This window comes from Xiphias gladius, chromosome 10, assembly GCF_016859285.1.
Source record: "Xiphias gladius isolate SHS-SW01 ecotype Sanya breed wild chromosome 10, ASM1685928v1, whole genome shotgun sequence".
Classification (NCBI taxonomy): Eukaryota; Metazoa; Chordata; class Actinopteri; order Istiophoriformes; family Xiphiidae; genus Xiphias; species Xiphias gladius.
Window position 1 is genome coordinate 18,658,139 of NC_053409.1, and position 12,118 is coordinate 18,670,256.

General features: G+C 38.6%; 1 protein-coding gene across 1 annotated transcript; it reads right to left on the reverse strand.

The window, feature by feature from the left end:
* Positions 1–355: 355 nt before the first annotated feature.
* On the reverse strand, positions 356–7,976 carry zgc:101744 (uncharacterized protein LOC541409 homolog). Its single transcript, XM_040137792.1, has 6 exons — positions 7,852–7,976; positions 7,611–7,743; positions 3,884–3,977; positions 2,836–2,974; positions 1,324–1,492; positions 356–1,088 (listed from the first exon to the last, which is right to left on the reverse strand). The coding sequence occupies exons 2-6, from the start codon at positions 7,723–7,725 to the stop codon at positions 1,051–1,053; spliced, it is 555 nt and encodes a 184-aa protein (XP_039993726.1). The 5' UTR covers positions 7,726–7,743; positions 7,852–7,976; the 3' UTR covers positions 356–1,050.
* Between the last annotated feature and the right edge of the window lie 4,142 nt (positions 7,977–12,118).

Here is a 12,118-nt window from a genome sequence, read left to right on the forward strand (position 1 = left end):
AAACTTTTAATGTTTCCCAAGACACAGAGCAATATACCTGGGCACGATTTAAAATTACTGCAGATAAAGTTCATTAACAGGAAAAATTTGGTGCTGCAAAATGAACTAGAAACAAATCTACAGAGGTTATGGATCCAGAAAATACAATTTCCCTGACTCGCCTCTGATAGATATATATATATATTAAAAAAAACAATTACAGAAATCACTCGTGTGTGAACACTGTTATTTGGACCGAATAAAATCCCATTTCCCATTTTGTGAGGAATGACACTGCTTGGAGAGAGGGCCCCAGAAGAAACAGAAAAAAAACAGAAACAAATCTGAAAGTTTAAAGTCAGACAAAAAGACACTATTTGCAGTTCACCAGGATTCCAGTTTTACTGTTTCATCATTATGAGATGATAAATTAAGACATATCAAAAGACAGAAGTCGTCCAGTTAAACAAATGAAGTGAGAACCTTCCCAATAGCTCAGTCAGATTTTAAATTCTGCGTGGCACATGAGAATAAGGCTTGTAAGAGCAACACAGACACTAATGACATGTAAAAGTTCCAGTTTTGATTTACAGTGTTAGAAAATGCTGTGTATGGACACATTGTAAGGCAACCTCCTTCTATAACCATATTGGTACCAGCCTCAGTTTTCTGTCACAAATGGCTCAATTAGACATAATATTGACTATACCCCCAGTGTTGCTGAAACCTGCAGGTACACAATCATGTTCTGCTATCAACGTATTTCTTTCCACTTATTTTGTCACACTACAACAAAGAAAATAAGATCTCATAAAAAAGTCATAGTTTCACCGATTATTTTAGCAGTACCGATAGCAGTAAAGCAATGTGGATGCACAAACAAGTTGTTATTTAATTTCAGGAGTGTTAGGCTTCAGTTCACCACAAGATAGGGGGGTCGATCATCATCATTCGTTATGGAAGGGGGGGGAGGACAAACCGACAACAAAATGACAAACACACACGTACACTCCCTCAGTCACTCTTTCGACACACATAAATGCACACACGCACACAGCCTCCACATGTTTCTCACTGGTTCTTGTCATGGTTGAGGGCCCGGTTAACAGCTGATGGAACAAACAGAGAAAGAAAAACATTATATTTTGCACAAAGGTAAAAAAATAAAAAATAAAAAAGATTCAAATATACAACTGATTACTGTATTTGGGGATCTGTATTTGTATTTTTACGGTCTGAAACTGTGAGGTGATGCACACGTTTGTCCCCTGTGAGAATGCGTTGCTGCAGAACATACAGTATATGAATGTATCTGTACTTGCATGTATACTGTGGGTATCTCACCCTCCTTTGTGACAGTCTCAGTTATGTTCTTAGCCTTGGAACTCAGATCGCTGACCACATTGTCCATGGTAACCTGGTGTTTCAAGAAAAATGGCCGGATCACACGCTTGTACAAGATTTCAGAACCGTTCCAGGTCACCGGGGCCATACACCATATCAGGAACAAACACTGAGGAAAGAGCAGATGGCACATATTAGATATTTGGCTGCTGTAACTTCCTGTCCAAAACTAACTAATGTCTGGTTCTGTATTTCATTACATAATAAAATGAAAAAATCTGCAGCTAATCGATAATGAAAACTGTTGGTTGCAGCTATTAAATGCTAAGTGTTAGCATTTTGCATAAATGTGCGCTGTTGTATTTTTGTTGTGCTACACAACAGGCCTATGTCAATGTACCATCGCTCACTGCACAGAATGAGGCATGGTTTATTAATCCTATTTCTTCCAGGATTAGGTTTATTCATTGAAATCAAACCGTTTTAATGAAGCCGAGCACTGATGATCATGATAATTAGGCTGAAACTATGAGATAGTGAGGTGACTTTCGTTGGTCAAAGCAGGGCTTTCTGATATGTGGGGTCACTTTCTCACGTATAATTTACCACTTCACTCAACTTATTATAAACTCAATAGGGACACGAAATGGAACGAAACACTTTCACTGCAACTGATGGGGATTGTTGTGTGCCAATTCCATACTACTTCTGAGCTGTGTACAGTATGTATTAGCATATACTTATCTCTATAGTTTATGTTCTTGCATTTAATTTACAGGAACAACATTTACAATCAATATACTTGGGCTTGGTCTTTACAACATACTTTTATGAAGATTTATGAAAGTACAGTATGTGCACAGCTGGATGTCAATTATACGGAAAGCTATGTCAAAAATATGGAAAGCTACTGCCACATTACACTTTGCAGAGAGAGCAAATTTTTTGCTAAACCTTTAATGCTTATTTTTTTGTTTTCCAATATATTTCAGAGGCTGTTGCACCACTGCTCACAATTCATTCATCAAAATTCATGTTCTGCAGCTGTGAGCAGCTGCTCCATTTACTTTGTACAATGCATTGTCGGACAACAGTGTCCATAGGCAGTTCCCTCAAAAATCAAGTGTTTTTCAGTCCGCATGATGAGTTTTTTTTAGTGTATACTTAATATTGTCACTTCTACTCTCCATAATGAAAACCTGGTAAAAAAAAATTGTTTATTGTGGTGCAACATGAGGAAGATATTTCTGAACCTTTTTCCATATTTTGACATTATGTAAGTTGTCCACAAGAGGTCACTGTTGGCAAGCTATGACAGAGAGGACCATAGACGTCAACCCTCGTGATTCAAAACAGTGTGACTGTGGTTTAATGGTCAAAACAGACTTAGGTCAGTTGTTAACCTCATATAGGAGGTGCTGGAGAGCGAAAATAGTAAAATACAAAGTATAAAAAAACGGTACCAAATATCACCCATACAAAAACACCCTATAAACCCAAAGGTCACTCTACCTTGCCAGCATAGTAAAAGGGGAACCAGAAGAGGAAGATGTCAGAGAAGGCCTCAACAATGCTGAAGAGCCCATAAACAACCCAGTAGGTCAGCCACTGTGTGTCATCCTCCTTAACACTGCTCTCGATGGCCTTAATGCTGAATAGACAGGAGGACAGGTCTGATTCAGGAGACTAATGAGGTCAAATGATTAACAGTACATGAAGATTAAAACTCACTGCATTTAAAAGGTACGCTGTGGAGTTTTTGACAACGAGCAGTACTGTTAATAGGTTTTCATGAAAGTACCAGTACGCACTCGAGGATATTCATGCAAGCCAAGGGTATGGGGACGACATGATACACACTTATGCTGAATGCAGAGGACCGTGGTGCTTATCAAAAGCCTGTGGCAGTAATGTGTTTGCAATAGGTAACAATGCACCCATTAACGAGGGGAAAAAAAAAGACAAAAGGACAGAGTTTTTCTAACGCCTGAAGGATACACACAATGTGATTTGGTGAGTGATGCTGAATGTTTAAAAACCTGTTTGTTTCAGTTAAAATCTCCACAGGGTACCTTTAAGCAGTACTTAAAGAAAAGGTTAAGATTTTTTGTTAAGATTTGAACATTGCGAGTTACTGACCAATGTAATCATTAATTCTCTCCCTACTGGTCGTAATGTGATCCCTTCCCAGCACATCTCCAACCCAAGTAATAATATCCATAGTCTTTAGTCATCAGAGTTAGCCAAACAAAGTGTGTATTTTCCAAGCTGCAGTCTTTTTTGAACAAATCCTCTCTTTTTTAATTTCTCATAGTGTTTTCCTTGATGAATTGCAGTGAGGGGATAGTAACACAAAAAACAGAGTATGCTTTTCCTGCAACAAGTCAAAATGTTTGCTAGTTGGCACTGAATTTCGTATCAAAATAAGTTTTCATAAAGCAAATAAACAAAACCTAAAAAAGAACTTCAGTTTATTACCATTTACATATTTAAATCCATTGATTTTCTACATACTGTTTTGTTGTGGTATTTATTGAAATAAGCTTAACTTCATACATACGAGAAATATGCTGGATAGATAAAGCCAATCAGGTTGCACAGCAGTGAGGCTCCATATCCAAACAGAAGATACAGCCCGACAAAACTCAGAGCACCTGCAGAGGGAGGAAGACGAGGAGTAGCACTGAGATGAGCGCAGAAGGCGGGTAAGGAAGGGGAGGGTGAGGCTATCAGGTTACTTGACAAACACATCTAATGTCAAGCGACATTAATTTGTTGTTAGCGAGTGTGTCTGATAGCAGGATGTCAGGACTGCACAGTACCAGGATTAGGTGGAGCACTAAACACAAGTCAAACACTGATAGTCAAATCCTACAGAGGAAGAACTGACTTTAAATATACCTCACAGTTCACACAGTCATGAGGCCTATTCACCTCGTGTATGTGAAAGATTCCACAAATGCCACTGCTTTTCAATAACTTAAAACAAAATTTGTTTTACTAATCACAGTGTAAGTAATGTACATAGCAATATCAACAGATGCTGACACAGAATTTTTGCACATAACTTGACTGTGGAGCAGAACGTGGAGAAGGGCATCTCCCTTTATAATGTACACTCGGTGTCCTCTTTATTAGGTAAACATCTAAAATCTAGTCCAGGAGTTTCAAAACAGGAGTACTTTATAATGCGGTCACTGAGTATATATATTTTTGCTGTGCTTAAGCAGAGTTTCATTTAGAGCTGAAAAAAAGGTCTATTAATTGATAAGCTCATCAACAGAAAATTAATCAACAATTATTTTTTACAATCAATTAATGGTTTTGTTCATTTTTCCTAGCAAATGTGCTAAATATTCCAGCTTCCAGCTGGTTCCAGCTTCTCAAATGTGAGGGTTTAAGGCTTTTCTTTGTCATATATGACACGCACGCGCACACACAAAATCTGCAGGACAATCAGCTCTGTGTGAACTCAACTATATGCTGCTTACTCTTAACAGCAGCATTTTGGCTGCATTGCTTACTTTAATCCCTCAGAGGCTTAAACAGCCTGCTGGTTATCTGGCAGTAAGAAACTGACTTCCCGATAAATACATTGGAATCTAATCAGCCATCTTAGCCTATACATTTCTTAAATTAGAGACTGATTTCCCCAAATGAATCATGTTTTTTCTAAATATTCAAAATGCACCGTTCAGAGCTTTTGTGTCTGTGGGAACTCTATTTTTATGCAAACCTGGAAACAGGTTTAAACCTGGAGACAGGTTTACGGTAATACAGGACATTAGGAATGACTTTATCACCCTCACGCTGCTGTAGATGAAGGATAATGCCATAAAGTATTCACATTTATGCAAAACTCAACTTTTGATACAACATTCAACCGCCATAAATATAATGAATTCCCACAGGTATCCAAAGTTATAAAAGCCTTTGATATTGTTTCAACAATTGCCTGCTCTTTACATCCCATTTGTTTGTCCCAGTTCATATACAAATATCCATGCAATTCCCAGCCCAGTCTGCCCAGCTGTGTTTATTGAAGTAAACTGGAAGAACTGGTTGAAATGGAAGACGCCGGAGAGTCAACTGCTGACATGAGCAGACACTCCAGTCTCCACAGCAACACTATGCATAGGGAAATCATAAACTGATGCTTTTAATTAGTCAGTGATTATTGATTAAAAAAAAAAAAAAAGCTGGACCAGGACCTTTTTTACTGCCACAGATATCTCCAAACCTGCATGCCATATGGCTCTATGCTTTGAGTAAGCAACTCCTACACTGCTCTAAGAAAATCAACAATGAATGCATCTGTTTGACATTGTGGATTTTACAGCCTTAAATGAAAACACGCGTCTTTCTTGTGAGAAGTCAGAAAATGCAAAAGCCATTATTAAGTTGTGTACTCCTGTAATGTACTGTGTGAGTCAAACTGCTTATTACACAGTGGCACGACTTGTAATTCAGCTACAGTTCCTCTTTAAATCAAATCATCACAAAAACCTACTGTGTACAGAGTAGAGTACAGAGGGTGAAGGGCTGCTTTAAAAACATGACGTTAACATACAACAGTCACTCAATCAGTGAGTTTGACTGCATACACAGTAGAGATTAGGCGTCCCTACTCCGGTTGGCACAGAAGTCTTCACACTTCAGAGTGTCACAAGGGTCAGCATGAACTTGAGACGTTTCTCAGCCAGACAGAGGACAGTCACATCAATTTTGTAACTGTGTTCAACTGACATGCCTGGATCAAGGCAAAGTACAACATGATATTATTGTGAGCAAACAAAAAAGAATTTCCTGTATGGAACCCATTATCTGTGTACACTTTTGTAACAAGCCTGCAACGGGGCCAAAGTATCAACTGAGTGGCTGTTGCCTCACTAACAAGCTAACTGGATAGTTCTGCAGTCAGGCGAGGCCATGGTATAATCGACTGCTCTGTCTGGTTGTACCTTCTTCTAACTGCAGGGTAGAGACGAGTCAAGTGGTGTTTGCATACAATCCACAGTACCTGTTTTGCGAACCAGTTTGATGGTGTGTGTGTGTGTGCGGGGGGGAGAAAAAAAAAAAAAAAACGGAAGTAATTAAATGCTGAAAAAAAAAAAAACTGACACCAACTGAATTTGCTAAATTGACATTTTGTGATCATATGATCATTTTTTTTAAACCCTGGGAGGGCAATAATGCCGCAGAAATGTTGGGGGATCAGGCCTCTGTTACTCAACGATACTTAATTAGGGTTGATGCTGGTTAGAGCCAGGGCAACAGATCAGCCGGACCTATTTATCAGCCGTAATTAGCTTATCAAATACTCTGGTGTTGTGGGGATTGCATTTAACACCAGTCCAGTACTTGATGATGTAAACTCTTAACTGAAAATAGCAAAAATCTTCAGGGTTTTTTTGCAAACATGCTTGTGCTCCAGATCTGATAAAGTGCAGCTATATACATACAAAACATTTCACATACAGCATCCAACATCCACAGATATGCACATCCTCTGTGACATTGAAATTGGTTGTCTAAGTGCATAGTTGTGTTTGGCTGTCAACACAGATCAATTTTGAGTAAAGACAGAGGGTCTGAATGTAGGTCACGCTGGCTAACATGTTTCCTGTAGCTGAGGGGCATCGTAGCCTGAGGTGTTTGGCCTTTATTGACTATTAATGTGAAAAAAAAAACACTGACTTCGGAGCAGTGTGAAAACACGACTCCTAAAAGCGAACTGAAAGAGCAGGCTGTAGCTGAATAACTAGACACCCTAGAAACTCCTTCCATCTCTGCCTTGCACTGGATATTTCAGGACGTGATACAAATACCACTGGGAGGCTGGTGGTGGTGTTGGCCCTGGGATATCTGAGGCAGTTCATTCAACAGCAACTTTTTTGAAAAGTGGTGTGTGTGTGTTTGAGAGTGTGTAAAGCGGATTATATACACAACCTCTAATCTTGCAATGCAGCACAAAGGTCTGAGCTGGATGCACTTTGGTATTCGAGCCTGAGAGGGGTAATAAAATGAGCCACAGGACAAGGAAACCACACTGAAGCGTATTCGTGCAAAAGTGTGAGCACAGCCGCCTGCCATTGCAGTTTGAGGGACAGTGTACCAGCTAAACCAACTAACGGTGGCTTCGTGGCTTGTTAGCTAAACATGTACTTAGTTTATGGAGGAGACGTTAAGCCCCTAACTAAGTTCATTTTCTCTCCAGCATGTTAAAGTACATTCACGCATTAAAGAAAGGGTTTTTTCTTCTCTTTTTTACCGAGCTGTTAACATACCCAAGGCGATATACTCCCTCTTCACTCCCGTTTTTTGTTCCAGCTTCGCCAACTGGTCTGTTACAAAGTTCTTCTCGTGGAGCAGGGTCACGAAGCGCTCTTTGAACTGACTCATTTTCGGGCTTTGCCGAGCCTGTGGTCGACACCGGCCGTGTAAAAAAACAAAACAAAGCAAAGTGTTATACGTGTCGATTCTTGAGGTATTTATGCCAGAACAGCGGGGTTTTTTTTTTTTACTAACCTTGGGTTCGCTAGTTTGCCCGAAAACGCGCCGCTGTGGGGCCGGCTGCTGACTCCGCCGAGTTGCGGCGACAGTGGGGGAGGAGTTTGAAAGTCGCCCGCCGACCAATCACGGAGCTCCGGCGAGCAACGTTTGCGGCAGGTGATTAAAAAATACGGTTTGTACTGTGGACTGAGGGTGGAAGAGGTACTCAGACCTTTTGCTTAAATGAAGGTACCGGTACAACACTGTGAAAATACCCTGTTTGCAGGGGGGGAAAAAAAGTCCTGCATCCTTGAGTAAAAGTGAAGAAGAGTAAAGAATAATATCATAATTAAAAGTACTCGTTTTGCATAAGACTGTTACATGATTCGATGGGACATTATTAAATTACTAATGCATCAGTGTGTAAGCAGCATTTTACGGCTGCAGTTACCCGGGATTGGAGCTAGTTTGTAGCTACTTTATATACAGTTAGGCAGTTTAGTCCAGTGGTGCCCAACCATCTCCAGTATGAGATTTTGGTATATTCTGAGGAAAGAGAAGGATTTTCACACTCGCTAATGTTACAAAATATGTGAGTGCTCTTAACCATTGCAGCAGACAAAGAGCAACACAATGCTAGCTTTTGTTTTTGTTGTTGTTTTTTTTTTAATGTTAACGTTGTGATTTTAAGTTTAACCCCTGCCGACAATTTTTGGACACACAAGGGTCACGTCTCTCAATCTGTGGAGCTAACTTTGTGCATAGCCTCCTGTAGCATTATCACTGCTTCTAGCTGCTGTTTCTCACTGGAATATGTATCATGTCAGCAGCCAGGGTTGTCTATCAAAGGTTGTGTGTGGGTTTAAAAAAAAAAAAAAAAAGGGATGCAATTCAAGGATGTGTGTTGCATACAAATTCACCTCCAACCACTAATTATTTGTAAATGGTGAAAAGTATAAGCTATTATGACATAGTGGAAAGATGAATCTGGTGATCGTGGCCTATGAGAAATCAATAACAAACATCTTAAACACGGATGAATTTGAATTTGCCACGGGAACCAAGACATCGCCGCAGGTTTGTCGGTAGGTAAATTGTAAACTGCTTTCAATAAAAGTGCTTTATAAATGCAGTCATTTACTATTTAACCTCTGACAGGTGTCACCATTCTTTAGTCCCGACCTAATGGACCTCTAAGCTGCCTTTGAATCCTATTCTCAACCAAGTAAAGAGCAGATACTTGGCGGCATGACAAGGCCTTATATCTACCTTTGTATCTACTCAATTACCACTTGCTAAATGTTTTTAGTTTTAGTGTACCATTCTTTTCTATCATGCAAGCTTCCTCTTTCAACAACAACAACAAACAAAAAACACAAACAGAAAGTCCCTCATGTTACACCCCCTAGCTTGTAAATGTGACATAAAGACGATTGGGTCTTGCAGCAACATGTAGATGTTTGCATCTGATGAGTAGCTTGATTAAAAAGGAAAAAATTCTCCATATTTGTATGAGAACAGATACTATTCTGTTTTCAAAGAGCCTGATGAGATGCATGGGTCTGAAATAAAAGTTTTTCAGTGTAACTGGAATCCAGCTAATTTGGAGGCATATCAGTTACTGTATGGAGTAACTGTGAATCGACATTCCTTAATTAATTGAGGATATATTCAATATTTACTACTAACATAACATGATAGTGAATTGATCACTTGTTACCTGTGAACAACAGGAATTCATGACACCTCTTATATTAAATCATGCATACAAATATATCTATATCCATCACCTTGGAACAAAGCTTTTCATAAAGAAGGTTTTTGAAACAGCTGTCAGAGAAAAGTAGAACAAACCCTAAATTTCTTTTAATGGTCACTGATGACCTGGACAGTCAGAAAGACACATCATGCTCATGCAGGCAGCCAAGTAATTTCTATGCTGATCACCTGATCAACACCCACAGAGGCCTGTCCACCCCCATGACGGCTTTAATTACAGTGGATGATTGTGGTGATGCACGAAGCTTCACTCACAATGGATGTGTGGGTGGCCACACTGGGTGGAAGTGACTGCATGTGATGATGTTCTGTTTCTTTTTTTTTTTTACCAACAAGGCACAAGAAGAGACAATAATAATAATAATAATAATAATAATAATAATAATAATAATAATAACTTAATATAGCTCTTCCATACACAAAATACAGAAAATTCAATGTGTTTTAGAAAACAAAAAGAAAGAAGCTGTTCAAACATTAAAATATTAAAATAAATTCAAAAAGAGGAGGGAAGTAAAATAAACCATCAAAAGAAAGAAGAATATAAAAGGAAAATAAAAAAAATTATGCCGAAGTGTAGATTAAGACTAAGAGCCAACATCCATGCTAGCAGAATTGCAACCCTGACTGTTGCGGCTCTTTTTATATTTTCCACAATTAATTCATGTGATTATCTCTTTCATATTAATTTATTTATTTAATATTAAACACTCCACCCTACAATTATTTGAGAGCTTTATTTACTGGTTAATTTTCAGATACAGATTTTTCAAATAAAATGTATGATCAACAAATAAAATACGATGCAATGTTATAGATTAAATTACCCAACAGTATGTAAAGTAATTAAAATGAGTTCCACCATGTCCATTTACAATGTAAAAATGCTAATTACACATTAATCCATCAATAAGTGTAACCCAATTATAATAAGATATATATGATAATATAAAACTCCGAAAAAAGTGATTCTGCATATGAATACTTTTACTCTATTTTGCTGATTATAATTCTGTACTTGAAACGCTGCACTGAAACAGCAGTTTGCCAGGTTGCAGGAAGCAAACCAAAAAGTGATGCATGAGAATGGATGCATACAGAAGATGCTGGGGAGAAACGATTTGTAATTCTGTTGTCAGACAATGGAACAAGTATGAAATAGTGACTGAAACGTGGCCCATTAAGACTACATGTTAACCAGCAGACACTTCCAAGCTATTTCCAAGCTGCTGCTCTGTTCTGCTAAAATCCTGATTTTATAACTGCGACGTAGTCTGACAAAAAAAATCACCATACACAGCAGTTAAAGACAACGGCTGTGCTGCGATTTTGGCTATATTTACTTTTAAAAATGATCAATCACAGAGAAAGTTATAAGCTCTTTCCCGCCTGTGTCTGCTGCCATGCCGTCGGTTGGATGAGACGCATAGAGAGGTGTGCCTGCAGAGGGAAAGGGCGACTTCGCGCTCGTGGGGCAATACTGGCAACTCTCTTCTTCAGAAAGTAGCTAAGGTTTGTCCAGAGAGTCACTAGATTTGTCGTTGGTGATTTGGCTTGAAAAAAGTCAGTAAAGGGGCGTGAAAAGTCGGTAAATCTAGCAACAAAGGTGCCAGGTTGGCAACACTGCCTGTAAATGCCCCCCCCCCCCATGATGCAATAGAAACTGTGTCAATTTATTTTTAAAGAGCAACAGCCAATGGGGAGACTCCAACACTCAGCTGGCAGACCAAGGGATGTAACGTTATCACGCACTCACTTGACGCTCAGTCAGACAGTCACGGGCATTTGCTGCTCTGGTGCTGTCGCCATTGTTGCGGTCCAGTCAAAAATTAAATATCTAAATATTTTATATAGTTGGTGTAATAACAATGCTTTGTGGTATTATTTTGTCACTTTACTCAAATGTGCAAACCCAGTTTGTGGCAAAGGAAAAGGGGGTTACCACTTTTCTACGCAATGGGTTTTAATAAGGTCAGAAGAAAAGTAAAAAATATTTCAGGAAAAAATGTTCAGTTTTGCAATTATTAGTATTATTTTGACACAAACTGCATTGTGGACTGGCACCACCAAAAATGAAGGAGTAAAGCTAAAGTAAAAGTCGTAATACCACAATGTAAAAATAATATTTTTCAAGTAAGAGTTCTGCATTACAGAAGAAGCAGCGAAATATACTTAATGTATCAAAAGTAGCATTCACATGTAGCTGGTTGAGCTATTGATTTGAGCTACTTTTTATACGGATAAATTTAGCCTATAAGGGTGTATCCTATTAAATAAGATGATACTATGTTTGGTATTGCCATCAAATAGATGCTGTGGAGTAAAAGTAGAATAGTTTCATGTGAATTGTGCAGTACTTGTACATGTTACTTTTGATCACTGGATTGAGGTTCCATGGATTTAGAGGTAATTATATAATGAATATTTTTATGTACCAATTGGTATATAACAACCAACGATATAAATAAAAGCAAATCTCCAGTTTACGAAAAATATCTAACATGCTTTTTGTTTGTTTAAAAGC